This window comes from Drosophila biarmipes, chromosome 3L (assembly GCF_025231255.1).
Source record: "Drosophila biarmipes strain raj3 chromosome 3L, RU_DBia_V1.1, whole genome shotgun sequence".
Lineage (NCBI taxonomy): Eukaryota > Metazoa > Arthropoda > Insecta > Diptera > Drosophilidae > Drosophila > Drosophila biarmipes.
The window spans coordinates 8,416,476-8,434,300 of record NC_066613.1 but is presented as its reverse complement, the minus strand read 5'-3'; the positions used below and the strand labels follow the sequence as shown (position 1 = coordinate 8,434,300).

Here is a 17,825-nt window from a genome sequence, read left to right as displayed (position 1 = left end):
GCGAACCTAAAAGATTGCAGTAGTAATTGTTTGCTCTTTTATAATAGGATTTGAAAAATATCATGCTCTTATAAACCGAACCAAATGTTCTGAGTAGTATCAAAAATTTGTTAATTCTTCATCTAATCTAAGGAGTCTTCACCGAATGATCTTTTTCATTTCAGCCCGGAATTGTGCAACAGATGCCATAGCATTCTGATCCTTCTGCTCAGCCATTAGACTCAACCAGACCGACTGGAAGTCCTCTTTCGAGAGGATGTCCTTGAATATCCGTTCCACCTCGTCCCTGCTACGCAATGCTTTAAAGTCACTCGCCCACAGGCCACATAGGGTAGATAAGTCTGGGTTCAGAACATCCTTGACACGAGTGTCATCCGCGTCCTTCTGAGCGAGGTTCTTTTGGGGATGATTGTAGATCCTACCTTCCTGTGGTTTTGTTGCCAGGTCTGCGCACAACTGCCGATAGGCGGTTTCTTGGTTATACACAATCTTCGGCATGGGCGAAATGGATCCAATCAAGGGCAGCGGTTTTAGTATGGAGAGGAGGTCGCACAAATCCACGTACTTCACGCGTTCCGAGCAGCATCCCTCGTCCACGAACAACTTGAAGTGGGAGGCAGCGGTGCGCATTTTGTCCGCAATTGCCGGGATGTTCAGCCTATGCATGACGTGGATGACCTCGCTCAGAGGAAGTTGGCCATTGCCCTCATGGTCCTTATTTCCAAGAGCGCTGATAACCTGGTTCATGTTGAAGTCATCCCGCTCCTGGAGCAACTTGCGCAGCATGTTCAGGTGGCTAATTGATCTGGCCAACTTCTCGGAGGCGACGCATGGTGCGGTACTTTCTAGGAGGGACCTCACATCGGTATCACGGGGCAGCGTGCGACCAAATGTCATATTTTCAGGGATCTGGTAGGGATACCATCTGCAAAGAATGAAATTAAAATACTTTATTTGAAAACATGTGTATTTCAGGAATAATAGTTTTGGGTTTAAGGACTAAGACCAGAATTAGATCGTTCATAATTTTGACAAAGTATCCCAAGATTTTAAGAGACTCGATTGCAGCTATTATAGACAAAATCGTAGACAAAAGCTTATTTTTGTAATTATCATGTTATTAACACGTATCGAATAAACATCAGTTTTATTTGAATCAACTTTTTTGCAAAGGGGAAATATAGTTCTCAAATTTAAGCATTTATACTCTCGTTTCCAGGGAAAATCGTTCCTAATTTTAATGAAATCTCCCTTAGCTTCTCTCTACTTGGTTTAAAGAGCGAGTTCCTCTTGATTTCAGTACTTTTAAGAATATTGATACTATTTATCGCATATTCAAGTAAAATATATATTAACTAAACTAAATAAAAACTATCTTGCAAAGACTAGTACTCTCAAATGATAAAAAGGGACATAAAAATAAATTTTTCAATACACACGTGAACTTTTTGCCCAATGGACCTTTTGTGCGATCGTCTAAATCCTTTTGGGGCTTCTTGACTATTATCAAGTGCTCCTCGCCTTCCTGCAAGCAGCGTTTTACTTTAATACCAGAATGATCTACAGAGGTTGGTAGGCCAAATGTGTTGAGCCTGCCAAAGGGCTTTGAGTATCTAGTCAAAAAGTTACAGGATATTATCTTTTTGAAATAATTAAATTGAGTTGTTTAGCCGACCGTCGATTGATCTGTTCCGAGGGGAAGTAGTGATTGTGACTGATGATGTGTTTATCGTGGAACTCGGCAAACTCTCGGTTGACCTGCTCGGCGGATTTCGGAGGAAGTACAACACAGTAGAGGGAATCTTTGGGCCCAAGATCGTAAGTGCGGCCGAAAGTACGGCTCAAGTTGGTCACAGAGTCCGGCTTTGAGTGGGTTTCCTTGACCTGCCCCAAAGCAGGCTTTTTGGAGAACATAGTCTCGCGAAACCTGTTCTGAAACTCGGCAAAGAGTCCCTTGTCGCTGCTGCTTAAAATGTCTCCGATCTGATTAGTGGGAATCTTGGGCGTTCTTTTCGCAGGATATGGCTTGCTCTGCCGACAAAGTGCCCTTATACGGTTCTCCGCCTCCTCCTCCACGTGTACGACCAAGAGGAGATCCTTGGTGCCGTAAGTGTCCAAGGACGATGGTACTCCCGCCGCCCTCATTTCGGGGTTTCTTTCTTTGTAACGGCCTAAGTTTGCCATTTGTATTGTTTCGATCTAGTAGAGTGGGTATACTATATAAGTCTGCTGTCTGAAGGTGTTGAAATTTCCGAGAGCGACAACTTTGATTGCTTTTGAAATGTATTAGTAAGTGCATTTATTTTACTTTATAACTGCACAACCATTCGATGATATTAGGTACAGAAAGTGTAATGTTTTAGGTGGCGGGAACTTTAAGGATCGCGGCACGAAACTGTGCGACTGAAGCCATTTCTTCCTGGTCCATTTCCTTCTTCTCCTGATTCTTGTTCAGGCACTGCCAGATGGCTTCGAATTCGTCTTTAGAAAGGACCTTCTCGAATATCCTCTGCATTTGATCCTTGCTCCGGGGGCAGCTGAAGTCGCTGGGTCGCAGACCCATCCTGATGGCCAGATCCGGTTCTACGATGTCCTTGACATGTGTGTTGACATCGTCTCTGTGGTGAGGACTCCAGTTGGGCTGATTGGCAACTATCCCCTCCGGCGCATTCTTCATACGATCATTGCAAAGACCACCATAGGTTGTTTCCTTGTTGTACATATTACCCGGCACAGTGGCAATAGACCCAACATTGGGCAGGGGTTGCTGGACTGAGAGCAGCCGGCAAAAGAGGTCGTAGTTTACCCGTTCCGTGAGACAGCCCTCGTCGAGGATCTGCCGGAAATGCGATAGCATGGTGCGGATTTTCGCCGCGTCCACACGGATGTGCAGCTTGTGCATGGTCTCCAGGATCTGAGCGAGGGGCATGTGACCCGTGTGCTCCTTGTCGATCCTCTCCAGCAGCGCGATCAGGTCCATCATGTAGAAGTCGTTCCGCTTGTGGAGGCTCTCTCGCAGCCTGCTCAAATAGGACAAGGCATTCACCAAGGTGTCGTCCTGCTCACATGGCCTGATGTCCTCCAGCAGCATTTTGATGCTACATAAGTCCGTGGGACGGCGATAGCCAAAGTCCACGTACGGCACTTTATCTAGGTACCTATGAAAAAAGAGGAGAATTTGCTGGGTTAATGGACTTCAATTGAAAGTAGCTTTTTTGCTTTTCTACTATCTTAGTAAAAACTATTAAAATATTAGCCCAACATTTTGACAATTTGCGTCTTAATTAATGAAATGCTTAGGCTTGAATCACCCACACTTGAACAAACATCTATGAAAAACCGTAAGTCAAGGTTGCAAATAATTAGCTTTCTGACGTAAACAGGAACAAATATTTGCAAGCTAAAGCTACATACTTGGAACGGAAAGGTTTACAATTACTTAAAGTGTCCAAATGCAGGTGTACTCACCTCTTGTACTTCTTTCCCAAGGGACCTCTAGTCCGCTTGACGTAGTCCATCCAGGGCTTGGAGACCACAGTGAGGTGCTCGTCGCCTTGCTTCAGGCACTTTTTCATCGTCGAACCACTGTGCTCAGCGCCCAACAAAACTCCAAAGGTCCCGGATCGATCAAATGGTTTAGTATATCTGCAAAAAATAATCCACTAAGTGAATCTTATTCAAACTAAAATTTAATAAACATTTATGTTATACAATTTTATCAAAATCGACAATGCGTTAGTGGTTATTAGCCGGCTATACATTGTTTTTCTCAGATTTGTATATAGCTTATTTTTAGGAATAACACCCAACCAACCTGCGATTGACCTGCTCCGAGGGAAAGTAGTGATTGTTACTGACAATGTGGCCCCGATGAAACTCGCCGTATTCCCGGTTAACCTTATCGACTGACTTTTCCGGCATTATGGTGCTGTATAGAGTGTGGGCCGGAGGGCTAGCGAGTCCGAAAGTGCGGCTCCAGTTGGTCACGTCATCTGGTTTCGAATGCGTGGACAATATTTGCGCTACTTTCCCGGACTTACAGTACATGTCCTCGAGGAACTTCTCCTTGAAGGTGGCGAAGCGAGTCTTTTGACTATCACTGCTGAGGACGTCGCCAATGGTGACGTCTGGAATAAATGGCTGAAGTTTTCCAATCGGCAGAGGTCGGTTTTTTCTGCACTCCGCTTCTATGCGACTGCGTACTTCCTCCGCCGGATGCGCAATGGTCAGGCAGTCCTTGGAGGTCAGCTCTTCGGGTCCGAAGGAGGGCAACCCGGCAGCCCGTCGGGTGCCGTTCCTCTCGATGTAGTGTCCTTTGTTCGCCATCGTCAGCTGTCTTCCTTTGTTTCCTATCCAGGTTGTATGTTATGTATGGAGTGTTCTATGGGTGTCTTTAATTATCGAAGTGAACCCGATCTATCTGACATCTCGGGTAATTTTTATTGATTCTTGGAGTTTCATCGCATGGGCTCTTAAGTTTGCCAATATTCGGTCTTCATCGAGAGTGTGATATCTGAATTTTGATTGATCTTTTTAGGAAACTTTTGGAAACTCCCAGAACAGGTATTATTCTCAAGCTACCCTAATACAGTTTTTCTTTTCTAACAGTTAAGAAAATTATATTATAGGAAAATATTTTATTTCAATTAATTTTGTCTAACAAAAATCCTTAGTTCTTCCTCAAGTTCCAATAGTTATATTAAAACATCTTCAACCTTTCTTGTGGGTCACAATCACGACGGTCTTGTGGCACCTCTTCGGGTGCTTGCACTTCCTCTTGGGGATGCGGGTGTGGCACCAGTTGTTGCCCTTCCAACAACGCTTCTTGTGCGTGGAGGAGGCGGTTGTGGTGGTTGTGGCATCGGTGGTGGTGGTTGTAGTGGTAGCAGCGGTTGTAGTTGTCGTGGAAGATGCAGAATAGGCCACCTGAACGGCCACGGCAATCAGGGCAAGCACAAAGAGGAACTTCATCATGAATGACTCAGGAATTTTCAGAACAAGATCCAGTTGAGGACTACAGAAGACAAAACCTTTTCAAAGGGTTGTTGCAATGGTTGTGATAAACTGGAGTGATACGTACTGTATTTATAGGCAAATTTCGGAAGGTCTATGATTGTTCCTGTTTACCACATTATGTAAAATATTTCTGGTAATGATAAGCTTACATTGGGTCTCACAAGTTTATTGAAATATCAAAATTCAAAAGTTAGTTTAACGCTTATCCAAATATTCACACAGCACAAGGTTTACTGGCATGAACAATGTGTGCCACAAATTAATTCCAGCTAATATTTACAGAGCACTGTGTGACTGTAAGCTTGGCACCAAAAAAAAGCCGGAAAAATATTTGTAAAATACAATAATAACTAGAAATCAAGTAAGATCGGTTGGTCTTAAAATTAAGTCTAATAATAATAATAAGAATACAATTTTTTTTTGAATAAAGACAATTTTTTAAATAAAGAAAATTTGAATGTCTTTATTTAAAGAATATTTAATACGTCTGGGAAACCAAAACACAAATTGAATTTTATTTTTATATTTGTTATTTTTACTTTATTTTTAAACCCAATACTCGATGTATTTCATCCCTTTACGACGGATGAATACTATCTTTAGCAGGCATATGGACCGATTCCGAAAAATATATATATTCTTGATCAGGATCACTACCCTAAAACTAGCCATGTCCGTCTGTCCTCTATAAAAGGACAACCATTCATTTCATGGACCTTAACTTCGTACTCCGTTTTCCTAAGGAAATAACAAAAATTTCAAATTCAAAGCCCCTACTCCTTTTAAATAAAATTAAAATTAAGAACAGCATTCTCATAATTTTAGAATGATTGTTTTGGATTGTCAATCTTCTTCATGAAAATATAACATTTTCTGTCAAAATTATAAAAGACAAATAAATAATTGTTAGTCCTAACGACATTAACATTCACGCTTCCAAGTAAAATAATAAAACAATGAGTTGCATTTTTGTAGATGTTTATTTGAAGTTTGAAAAATCGTCACGGACCTCAGTCCTTTTTGCGGGTTACAATCACAATAGTTTTGTGGCTTTTTGCTGGAAGAGGTGCAGAAGTGGCCAATTGGATAGCCAAGGCGATGAGGGCGAACACAAAAAGGAGCTTCATCTTGAATGATCCTTGGGTCTGTGGTAACCACTGGTGAAACTGAAGGGAAACAGAACGAGCGAAACCTTGTAAAATGGCTGCGAGAGTGTAGTGAGCAACCGGAGCGAAATCATAGTCTTTTATAGGCTGTTAAGTTTGGTTCCTCATTTGCTGGCTATATTTACATTTGTTAAATAATAATATTGTTCGGATTAAAAACCTATTAAATTGGAACTAAAACGATATTTTGAAAGCAAATATTTGCAAGAAATTTAGAGGACCTTTGGATTATTGACACGATGAAACAGTTGTGAGAAGGAAATATTCTTTGAAGCCGAGGCATAAATCAGTAATGTAAGCCGCAAGAAACCGCAAACATAAATAAACTAATAAAAAACCTAACTAATATAAAATGTAAATATGTGTGTTAGCTTTGTTTGATTCCATTGTAGTTTATATTAATTTAAACAAGAAAGGAAGTTAAATTCGGCAAGCCCAAGTTTGTATACCCTTGCGGTTATAAAAAATAATTGATAATTTTATTAAATTGAATTCGAAATTCTTAAAAATACAAAAATGTATATTCCCAATATTATAAGATAATATGTCAAAAAGCCCCATAGCTATAATTTGTTTCACATTATTTCCCACCAATTATCCGACCGTTCCTATGACATTTATATGATATAGTCGTCCGATTTTGATAAAATTTAATTCGAAATTCAGAACTAATTAAAAAATGTTATTTTCAAGCTTATAAGGTTATATGTTAAAAAACACAAAGGATATAATTTTTATTTCATGTTTTCCTAAACTAATTTTTCGATCGTTCCTATGGCAGCTATATGATATAGTCGTCCGATTTTGATAAAATTTAATTCAAAATTCAAAACCAAATAAAAAATGTTACTTCCAAGCGTAGAAGAATTTCAATATTATTTTACCACTAATTTTCCGATTGTTCCTATGGGAGCTCTATGACAGTCGTCCGATTTTGATAAAATTTAATTCGAAATTCATAACTAATTTAAAAATGTTATATCCAAGCTTAGAAAGGTATATATTAAAAAACACGAAAGATATCATTTTTTTTAATTTTTTCCCCGATTGTTCCTATGGGAGCTAAAAGTTATAGTTGTTCGATCCAGCTGGTTCCGACCTTTATTCTACCTGAAATAGAAAGAAGACTTTTGGTTTTCAGCTTTAAAACTGCGAGACTAGTTTGCGTAGAAACGGACTGACAGACGGACGGACAGACGGACATGGCTAGATCGACTCGTCTTGTGACGCTGATCAAGAATATATATACTTTATGGGGTCGGAAACGTCTCCTTCACTGCGTTGCAAACTTCTGACTGAAATCATTATACCCTCTGCAAGGGTATAAAAATAAAAGTAATAATTGTTTTGGAGTTTATTCAATTAAAAGTGCGACTGATTGCGCTTTTGTATTTAACCAAAGTATGAATGAGGAAAATTTAATGACAAAATACCGATATCATTTGAAGTATTCTTTTTTACTCGTAGAGTAAAAGTGTCGAAAAGTATGTAACATAAAGTATATATATTCCTGATCAGGATCACCAGCCGAGTCGATCTAGCCATGTCCGTCTGTCCGTATGAACGCTGAGATCACGGAAACTATAAGAGGTGAACGAGTCCGAGTTGGCATGCAGATTCGTTGGCTTTCTGTGCAGCGCAAGTTTGTTTCAGCGGGGTTCCTCGCCCACTCTAACGCCCACAAACCACCCACAGTTTTTATGCTAGACATTTTTTTTGCATGCCGCCCACATTACATATACTGAAATAGCGGGTAGGTGGCGCTTTACAAAATGGCTTGTAAATCTCCATTTCCTATTTGCTCCCTTAAGCTGAGTAACGGGTATCTAATAGTCGAGGCACTCGACCATAGCGTTCTTTCTGTTTTGTTTTAATATACATGATTTTTTTATTCAATTTTATTTTATTTTTTATCAGCATAACTAGCAAAGCCCGTGTAGCCTGTCCGTTTGTACGTTGAGAACTAGTTCCCACAATATCTCCAATATGTAAAAACATTGATACAGTTTTTTGAACCTAAGGAATCGTGTAAGTTTGACCAAAGTTCTGTTAGTTCAAGAGTATGTGCAATGTACATTGCACATACAAAATATTAATATTTATCCACCATAAAATGACAGAAGGTTACTTTAAAGGGATTAAAATGGATTTAAAATAAATAATAATTTTTCATTTGATTTCAAATTCACCATATGTTTTGCCAACAGTAGTATACCCTTTATTTCATTTGTTACTTTTGGGTAAATAGCAGCATAATATATTTCTTTTGATTAATCGAAAAGCAATAATGTTTTTATTTATGTGATTCAACAGCTCTTCATCTTGGGTTCTTCACCCTTTCTTGTGGGTCACAATGACGACGGTCTTGTGGCACCTCTTCGGGTGCTTGCACTTCCTCTTGGGGATGCGGGTGTGGCACCAGTTGTTGCCCTTCCAACAACGCTTGTGGGTGGAGGAGGCGGTTGTGGTGGTTGTTGCATCAGTGGTTGTGGTTGTTGTAGTGGTAGTTGTCGTGGAAGATGCAGAATAGGCCACCTGAATAGCCACGGCAATAAGGGCAACCACGAAGAGGAACTTCATCTTAAAGGATGCTGGAACTGCTGAAACTATTGTAAGACAAGTTAAGGTTTTCTGATTTATTAAAGAGAACACAAACTGTTTTATAGACGAATTCCACTCGCTTTGTGCTAGCAAGTTCATTTGTCAAATAAAAATTCTTAAAGTGATTTCCTTACTGTAGAGGTAGCAAGCCTATTAAACACATAAATATTAAAACGTCAAATATTTGCAATCCATATGTACCCTCTTTATGGCCCACTGACATGTTAAGACAGCTGTTCACACCTGCCTTAACAGCAATTTATTAGCCAACATGGTTTGTGGGAAGTCGAAATTAAACCAATAAAAAATGTTCGTATACTTTAATTACCAAACAAAAACACCTCTCAACAAGGTAAAAAAAAGTTCTGATATCAACTTTTTTGACAAAAATATAGTTTTTTACATCCGGCACCCTTCGTTAAAATCAAACAACTAAGCACAGGCATATTGAATTGCAGCTGATATCAGAACTTTTGTTTTTGAAGGTGCGATCGTCACTATATTTTAACCTCGTTAAGAGGTGTTTTTGTTTGCTATCAGAAGTTTTTGTTTTAAACGTAAATCATAATTTCCCAAAATTCGTAAAATAATAGTTTTTAATGCGGTACTGTTTATAAGAATTTAAATGATTCCAACCGTAAAATAGTGTACGGATACGTACAAAAAAATCCAAAGCTCGGGCAATAATAATATAACATATTATGAACTAGTAAATGTTGCCATCATCTGAAAATACCTTTCTAATAACATATAGCTCCTGTAGTTTTAAATGGTCACAAGTTATGGGTGTACAAAAGTTAGCTGTTAATGGCAGTTTTCTCTTTTCCAAAAGTGGTAGAAGTAATGTTTCTTCTATAAAGCTGTTTAACATCAGACCTTCAAATAGAGCTTCGATACTCACAAAATAAATGTTTTTTTTGTTGATCAATAACATTGACACGATTATTTGTACAAAAATGAGTCGTAGGTCAAAAGTTGAGGAATCTCAAGGGCTATTCACCTCAAAATTAAATTTGAAAACGTTAGTGCCGTTTTTGAGAAAGGCTAAAAACAAAGAGTAAATAAGAAAGGACGTTGGCCCATAATTGGTATTTCGACAAATTGAGCTTAAGAGGCGTACAAAGTACTTCTAAATACCTTTTTAACGACAAATAGCACAAGCGTGTTTCTTATATTGACCTTAAGATAAGGTTTTGAGTTTTCAGGACTCCAAAATAACGTTTTGGGACAAATTTTGAAATTTGTTTGTATTTATCCGAAGTTTGCCTACTAATTTCTTATGATTAACCCAAAAAAATGCACAAATATTTAGCTTTTGAGTTCATGACACTAATACCAGTTCTAACATTTTAATTTGGAACTTCATATGTCAATTTGACAAAGTGACTTAAGTACCATCTTTTTGAAATTACAAATTGTTTGTATATATTTCCTTTTAATATATTATAGCCAGTAGTTTTAAAATTGAATTAAGTCAACCTATTGATCCACTTAAATAGCCTATCCCTTTCAAAAATGTTATAAAGCAAAAGTTTGCTGAAAATCTAAAAACCTCACTGCATTCGACATTATATATTAAAAAGAATAGGGTTTAATTTATGAAATGGTGATGTGCAATCAACTTATCTCAATAAGTTTATAGGTTTCAAAGCTTGGAAAAAAGTATTTTTTTAAATCAATATGTTTTCCATATGTTATATCGGAAATAATATAATAAATCCTTTTAAGCCGGTTATCAGTTGATTTACAGACGTTTGAGTTTTTATTTACTTCTAACCGACCAAAAGCCAGTAGTTTATTAAATTTAGAAGAATAAGATGTTTAGGGATAGCGTCTTGGGATCTTCATCCTTTCTTGTGGGTCACAATCACGACGGTCTTGTGGCACCTCTTCGGGTGCTTGCACTTCCTCTTGGGGATGCGTGTGTGGCACCAGTTGTTGCCCTTCCAACAGCGCTTCTTGTGGGTGGAGGAGGCGGTTGTGGTGGTTGTGGCATCGGTGGTAGTGGTTGTAGTGGTAGCAGCGGTTGTAGTTGTCGTGGAAGATGCAGAAGAGGCGCACTGGATGGCCAGTGCTATGAGGGCAACCACGAAGAGGTACTTCATTTTGGATGCTTGATTCGTTCAAGAGTTGGAGTGTTGTGATTGAAATAAGTTGGAGTTACCACATTTATAGTTCCGGATAAGCGCAGTTATTCTAGAGGTGCTCACCATACCTTTATATTGGACAAACAACTATTATTATACACATTTAAGTTCCTGTTTGCGAACACACAGCTTCGTACCAACCGCCCAAAACTATGCTGTATCCAAAACCAGATTAGTGCTGACTTCACTGTGGCGCGCAGATATAAGACAACGCCGAATGTATTATAAATGATTTTGTTTAGGTGCCTAAAGCAATAAAAAAACCCATGGCACTAGCATGATCAAAAGAGTGGTAAAAAGCTTGGCAATAAGCCTGAAATAAATCAGGAAAAAACCTAGCACCGCAAGAAGCTTATTGCTTTGCGCTTTTGCTACCAATAAAGTTAAGAACGTTTTAGGAACAACTGTTAAGAATGAAGACGAAAAACCAAATAATTTGTGGAAATTTATAACACCTAGTTGGAACAAACACGTTCAATTTAATTTTTATATCAACTTCTATGCGGTGCGTAATTAACTCTATACCATTATTTTATGGCAAGAATGATTAATTATGGCAAGAATGATTAATTAAGAACCATATTCACATTTAAATATAGCTAAACAAATAAAAATATGTACTACATTATATTAAAATGTCTAAATTACAAATAAACGGTTTTAAAGATAAATAAATTTATTAACCATAACTATGTGACCATAAAATGGGACCGAAAGAGTTGGAGAGATAGTCAAAGAGGATGATGCCGGTTTGGGGAATTTGAAGCTGTTCAGCCACTGCGCCTCCTCTTGTGGTGGATCTTCCTGACCTTCTTCGGGCGGTGGGTCTTGCGCTTGTAGTGGATCACGTGCTTCTTTTTTTTGGAGGATGAGGAGGAGGCAGTGGTGGTGGTAGTGGTGTCCGAAGACTCGGTAGTGGTGGTGTCCGAGGACGATGCTGTGGTGGTGGTGGTCGTGGTCGTGGCATCCGTCGTGGTGCTGGTGGTTGTGCCTGTGGCCGCACTGGACAGGCTCACCAGGCAGCATCCCAGGATGGCCAGAAGGAGCAGCACACAGGAGTACTTCATGTTGAGGACCGATAGTTGGGGGGATCAACTGATGCTGTTCTGGTTGAATCGCCACTCTTTTATACCTATTTTGAGAGGCTGAAAAGCAAATATCTGACGGATATGGGTTTATCCGCATTAGCGTGAGAACCTTACGCTTGATACGGACTGATCCACATCTTTAGGCCTATATTAAAAAGCAGGCTACCCAAACAAAAATTAGCAAAATGCAGAGCCTACTACAAAACAGTTGTGCAAACTTTAAAGATATTTTGCGAATTTCAATTTAGCTGGAACCATATTGATGCTGCTCCAAGTTTCAGCTGATTATATTTACACACGCACTTTTAATTACACAATATCACAGAAGATCAACGTGATACAAATTTCAAAAAACTTATAAAAATATACGTGTTCCATACGCTCATAGAGAACGCAATAGGCTAGGTGGCGTGTTATGTATTGGTTATAGCTTTTTAATAAATGGTCCGATTTTAATCGAATTTACTTTTTTCCAAAAACTTGAATAATTTTTGTTATTGTATTACTGAACATATATTATTTTCATTCCTTCTGCGATATTTTTGTAATGTTAAATGTGTGATATTATGTAATTAAAAAGTGTGCGTATAAATACAATCAGCTGAAACTTGGAGCAGCGTCAATATAGTTCCAGCTAAATTGAAATTCGCAAAATATCTTTAAAGTTTGCACAACTGTTTTGTAGTAGGCTCTGCATTTTGCTAATTTTTGTTTGGGTAGCTTTGTTTTTTTTAGTATAGGCCTAAAGATGTGGATCAGTCGGTATAATGCGTAAACTAGCGCGGATAAACCCATATCCGTCAGATATTTGCTTTTTTGCCTGTCAAATTAGGTATAAAAGAGTGGCGATCCAGCCAGAACAGCATCAGTTGATCCTCCCAACTATCGGTCCTCAACATGAAGTACTCCTGTGCGCTGCTCCTTCTGGCCATCCTGGGATGCTGCCTGGTGAGCCTGTCCAGTGCGGCCACAGGCACAACCACCAGCACCACGACGGATGCCACGACCACGACCACCACCACCACAGCATCGTCCTCGGACACCACCACTACCGAGTCTTCGGACACCACTACCACCACCACTGCCTCCTCCTCATCCTCCAAAAAAAAGAAGCACGTGATCCACTACAAGCGCAAGACCCACCGCCCCAAGAAGGTCAGGAAGATCCACCACAAGAGGAGGCGCAGTGGCTGAACAGCTTCAAATTCCCTTCCCGGCTACATCCTCTTTGACTACCTCCCCAACTCTCCCGCTCTTTCTATTATGATAACATAGCTATAGTTAATATATTTATTTATACTGAAAACCAAAGATCTACTTTTTCCTTGTTCTTACTATGTTTCGACAAAATGTAGAAAAATCGTTCTATAAAAATTGGGTTAATCCTTAAATGTATTTCTATCGAGATGGAAAATTAAAAAAAAAAGAAAGAAACAAAAAATAAATGATTTGTTAAATTGTATGCCATCAACAAATCATTTTTTAATGCTCTTGCAGAAGGTATTATGATTTTAGTCAGAAGTTTACAATAAGCGAAGGGGACATTTCCAAACCCATTCTGAATTTCGAATTTAATTTTATCAAAATCGGACGACTATATCAGATATATCGGACGACTGCCAGATAAGCGATCGGGTAATTGGTGGGAATATAATATGAAACAAATTATAGCCACGTTGTTTTTGATATATATATATGATATACTATTTGAAATATCATTGTTTGTATTTTTAAGACTTTCGAATTAAATTTATTAGGAAATTTATTAAAGAAATAATTAAATAATTACTATACAACATTTAATCCCTGAAACTGGCAACAAGCCTTAAAAATGTAACATGGTGTTAATAACATTGATTATTTCTTACAACTCCAAGGGTACCTAAACTTCGGCTTACCGAAGATAACTTCCTGCCTTGCTTTCTCTTCCTTTCTTAAAAATTATTCAAGCAAAAAAATTAAGTTGACAATTTATTTTAAATTTTTATAACCGTTACCCCTGAAGTAAAAGCGTATATCGGAAAAAGGCTTGAGAAAGTATGAACCAGGTAATAAGAGGAATTTCTGACCCTGTAAAGTATATCGTTTGTTTGACAATACCTATCTTCTATCTTAATATATCTTCGTTATAGGGTGGGAAACAATTATCATCTTTACCTGTCACATTCATTCTGATGAATAAAATCTACCCATTTACTTTTACTCTGGTTTTAATTAAAACAATATCTCATTTACTCTTACGAAATCATTTACAATAAGATTAGCATTGTAATTTAACTGCGCACCGCACTACAACGGCTGCCACCACTACAACAACTACAACGACTGATGCCACAACCACCACAACCGCCTCCTCCACCCACAAGCGTTGTTGGAAGGGCAACAACTGGTGCCACACACGCATCCCCAAGAGGAAGTGCAAGCACCCGAAGAGGTGCCACAAGACCGTCGTGATTGTGACCCACAAGAAAGGGTGTAGATTCCAAGAAGCCATCCTTAAACATCTGATCCTTCTTAAATAAATAAAATATTAAAAATAATACACAAATTTGATGCAAAAGAATTTGCTGCTTTACCTAAAACTAGTTCAACTCTAAAAACCGAAACTTCTTTAAATCAAAGTCTCAATAGGATTCGTTCCTTAACTATCAGCCGAGCTCCATTTTACACGTACAATTTGTTTCCTTTTCATACCCTTGCAGAGGGGATAATGATTTCAGTCAGAAGTTTGCAACGCAGTGAAGGGAGACGTTTCCGACCCAATAAAGTATATATATTTTTGATCAGCGTCACTAGACGAGTCGATCTGGCTATGTCCGTTTGTCCGTCCGTCTGTCCTTCCGCCCGTCAGTTTCTACGCAAACTAGTTTATCAGTTTCTATGCTATCGGCCTGAAACTTTCCCAAAGTAAAAATTTATTTTGGTTTTTTTTTAACATATAACCTCCTGCGCTTGGAAATAACATTTTTTAATTGGTATAGAATTTCTAATTAAATTTTATCAAAATCGGACGACTATATCATATAACTGCCATAGACACAATCGGAAAATTAGTCGGAAACTATGAAAAATATGTATCTTTGGTATTTTTTAACATTTAACCTTCTAAGCTTGGAAAGATTATTTTTTAATTAGTTCTGAATGTCATAGAAACGATCGGGAAATTGGTGGGAAAATAACATGAAACAAATTATAGCTTTAGCGTTTTTTGACAAATACCCTTCAAAGGTTGGAAATAAAATATTTTAATTAATTCTGATTTAGATGTCAAAAAAATAATCTAAAAAAAATTGAAATAATTTTTTTTAATATCACTGCAGTCAGAAACAATCCTTAAAAATTATACATGTCGTTACTAAAGTTGATTATTTCTTATAACTGTATACAAACATCGTATTGCAGAAGTCAACTTCCTCTCCTGTTTTTCAATTAAAAAGCGATAATTTTTCTTTGCATATATATATGTATATATACTGATTAAATTTAAATTTTTTCTGACCATAGCTCAAATTTTACCTCGAGGTATTTTCCCAAGCAACATGAATTTTCTTTTTGTGTATAAAAAATTAGGATACCTTAAAGAGATACACAATAAAAAAGAAGCCGCGTGTATGATGTCTGAAGGAAATAGTTATTTATACAGAAAAAGCTATTGCGGATGCATTTTTTATTACAAAAGAAGCCTATAGCGCCACCTAGCCTATCGCGCCTCCAAGCGTGTTAGTGAAATCAGACGATCTGCTTCATGAAGTGTGCAATCTATATAGAATTGATAGTCATTTGATAGATTTGAATAATGTTTGGCATGTAGATGGACATTGATAATCAAATCACAATCGCATTTACACTTTTCCAAAAAATTATAATGTTTGTGCTTGTATAATTATATATTTTATTATTTCTGTGCTGTATTTGTTACGTTGGTTTTCTGTGATATTGTGCAATTAAAAAGTGCGTGTATAAATATAATCAGCTGAAACTAGAAATTCGCAAAATATCTTTAAAGTTTGCACAACTGTTTGTAGTAGGCTCTGCATTTTGCTAATTTTTGTTTGGGTAGCTTTGTTTTTTTTAGTATAGGCCTAAAGATGTGGATCAGTCGGTATAATGCGTAAACTAGCGCGGATAAACCCATATCCGTCAGATATTTGCTTTTTTGCCTGTCAAATTAGGTATAAAAGAGTGGCGATCCAGCCAGAACAGCATCAGTTGATCCCCCCAACTATCGGTCCTCAACATGAAGTACTCCTGTGCGCTGCTCCTTCTGGCCATCCTGGGATGCTGCCTGGTGAGCCTGTCCAGTGCGGCCACAGGCACAACCACCAGCACCACGACGGATGCCACGACCACGACCACCACCACCACAGCATCGTCCTCGGACACCACCACCACCGAGTCTTCGGACACCACTACCACCACCACTGCCTCCTCCTCATCCTCCAAAAAAAAGAAGCACGTGATCCACTACAAGCGCAAGACCCACCGCCCCAAGAAGGTCAGGAAGATCCACCACAAGAGGAGGCGCAGTGGCTGAACAGCTTCAAATTCCCCAAACCGGCATCATCCTCTTTGACTATCTCTCCAACTCTTTCGGTCCCATTTTATGGTCACATAGTTATGGTTAATAAATTTATTTATCTTTAAAACCGGTTATTTGTAATTTAGACATTTTAATATAATGTAGTACATATTTTTATTTGTTTAGCTATATTTATTTGTGAATATAGTTCTTAATTATTCATTCTTGCCATAATTAATCATTCTTGCCATAAAATAATGGTATAGAGTTAATTTCGCACTGCATAAAAGTTGATATAAAAATGAAATTGAACGTGTTTGTTCCAACTAGGTGTTATAAATTTCCACAAATTATTTGGTTTTTCGTCTTCATTCTTAACAGTTGTTCCTAAAACGTTCTTAACTTTATTGGTAGCAAAAGCGCAAAGCAATAAGCTTCTTGCGGTGCTAGGTTTTTTCCTGATTTATTTCAGGCTTATTGCCAAGCTTTTTACCACTCTTTTGATCATGCTAGTGCCATGGGTTTTTTTATTGCTTTAGGCACCTAAACAAAATCATTTATAATACATTCGGCGTTGTCTTATATCTGCGCGCCACAGTGAAGTCAGCACTAATCTGGTTTTGGATACAGCATAGTTTTGGGCGGTTGGTACGAAGCTGTGTGTTCGCAAACAGGAACTTAAATGTGTATAATAATAGTTGTTTGTCCAATATAAAGGTATGGTGAGCACCTCAAGAATAACTGCGCTTATCCGGAACTATAAATGTGGTATCTCCAACTTATTTCAATCACAACACTCCAACTCTTGAACGAATCAAGCATCCAAAATGAAGTACCTCTTCGTTGTTGCCCTCATAGCACTGGCCATCCAGTGCGCCTCTTCTGCATCTTCCACGACAACTACAACCGCTGCTACCACTACAACCACCACCACCGATGCCACAACCACCACAACCGCCACCTCCACGCACAAGAAGCGTTGTTGGAAGGGCAACAACTGGTGCCACACCCGCATCCCCAAGAGGAAGTGCAAGCACCCGAAGAGGTGCCACAAGACCGTCGTGATTGTGACCCACAAGAAAGGATGAAGATCCCAAGACCCCATCCCTCAACATCTTATCCTTCTAAAAGTAACAAACTACTGGCTTTTGGTCGTTTAGAAATAAATCAATTTCAATGCAAAAGAATTTACTGCTTTACCTATAACTAGTTTAACTTTCAAAACTCAAACTTCTGTAAATCAGTTAACATAGACGCTAGGGGGCGCAATAGGCTAGGTGGCGTGTTA

At 38.4% G+C, this 17,825-nt stretch overlaps 9 protein-coding genes across 9 annotated transcripts; 3 read left to right on the top strand and 6 right to left on the bottom strand.

Annotated features, from left to right (window-relative positions):
* Nucleotides 1-14: 14 nt before the first annotated feature.
* On the bottom strand, nucleotides 15-2,264 carry LOC108028698 (EF-hand domain-containing family member B). Its single transcript, XM_017100645.3, has 3 exons — nucleotides 1,676-2,264; nucleotides 1,440-1,613; nucleotides 15-925 (listed from the first exon to the last, which is right to left on the bottom strand). Exons 1-3 carry the CDS (start codon nucleotides 2,182-2,184, stop codon nucleotides 139-141), a joined length of 1,470 nt encoding a protein of 489 aa, XP_016956134.3. The 5' UTR covers nucleotides 2,185-2,264; the 3' UTR covers nucleotides 15-138.
* A 10-nt stretch (nucleotides 2,265-2,274) lies between these two features.
* On the bottom strand, nucleotides 2,275-4,470 carry LOC108028697 (uncharacterized). The gene is made up of 3 exons (XM_017100644.3): nucleotides 3,815-4,470; nucleotides 3,469-3,645; nucleotides 2,275-3,158 (listed from the first exon to the last, which is right to left on the bottom strand). The coding sequence occupies exons 1-3, from the start codon at nucleotides 4,324-4,326 to the stop codon at nucleotides 2,360-2,362; spliced, it is 1,488 nt and encodes a 495-aa protein (XP_016956133.2). The 5' UTR covers nucleotides 4,327-4,470; the 3' UTR covers nucleotides 2,275-2,359.
* Nucleotides 4,471-4,617: 147 nt separating this feature from the next.
* On the bottom strand, nucleotides 4,618-5,041 carry LOC122819050 (protein new-glue 1-like). Its single transcript, XM_044095150.2, has one exon. It carries the CDS (start codon nucleotides 4,972-4,974, stop codon nucleotides 4,711-4,713), a length of 264 nt encoding a protein of 87 aa, XP_043951085.1. The 5' UTR covers nucleotides 4,975-5,041; the 3' UTR covers nucleotides 4,618-4,710.
* Nucleotides 5,042-8,442: 3,401 nt separating this feature from the next.
* LOC122819031 (uncharacterized) lies at nucleotides 8,443-8,819 on the bottom strand. The gene has a single exon (XM_044095047.2). It carries the CDS (start codon nucleotides 8,760-8,762, stop codon nucleotides 8,514-8,516), a length of 249 nt encoding a protein of 82 aa, XP_043950982.1. The 5' UTR covers nucleotides 8,763-8,819; the 3' UTR covers nucleotides 8,443-8,513.
* Nucleotides 8,820-10,522: 1,703 nt separating this feature from the next.
* Nucleotides 10,523-10,952, bottom strand: LOC122819023 (protein new-glue 1-like). Its single transcript, XM_044094986.2, has one exon. The coding sequence runs from the start codon at nucleotides 10,886-10,888 to the stop codon at nucleotides 10,628-10,630; it is 261 nt and encodes an 86-aa protein (XP_043950921.1). The 5' UTR covers nucleotides 10,889-10,952; the 3' UTR covers nucleotides 10,523-10,627.
* A 748-nt stretch (nucleotides 10,953-11,700) lies between these two features.
* LOC122818974 (protein new-glue 3-like) lies at nucleotides 11,701-11,997 on the bottom strand. The gene has a single exon (XM_050886268.1). It carries the CDS (start codon nucleotides 11,995-11,997, stop codon nucleotides 11,701-11,703), a length of 297 nt encoding a protein of 98 aa, XP_050742225.1.
* Nucleotides 11,998-12,915: 918 nt separating this feature from the next.
* Nucleotides 12,916-13,212, top strand: LOC108030546 (protein new-glue 3-like). Its single transcript, XM_044095064.1, has one exon. The coding sequence runs from the start codon at nucleotides 12,916-12,918 to the stop codon at nucleotides 13,210-13,212; it is 297 nt and encodes a 98-aa protein (XP_043950999.1).
* A 3,043-nt stretch (nucleotides 13,213-16,255) lies between these two features.
* Nucleotides 16,256-16,552, top strand: LOC108030548 (protein new-glue 3-like). The gene has a single exon (XM_017103440.3). The coding sequence runs from the start codon at nucleotides 16,256-16,258 to the stop codon at nucleotides 16,550-16,552; it is 297 nt and encodes a 98-aa protein (XP_016958929.1).
* A 795-nt stretch (nucleotides 16,553-17,347) lies between these two features.
* Nucleotides 17,348-17,718, top strand: LOC122819035 (protein new-glue 1-like). The gene has a single exon (XM_044095078.2). It carries the CDS (start codon nucleotides 17,365-17,367, stop codon nucleotides 17,623-17,625), a length of 261 nt encoding a protein of 86 aa, XP_043951013.1. The 5' UTR covers nucleotides 17,348-17,364; the 3' UTR covers nucleotides 17,626-17,718.
* Nucleotides 17,719-17,825: the final 107 nt, after the last annotated feature.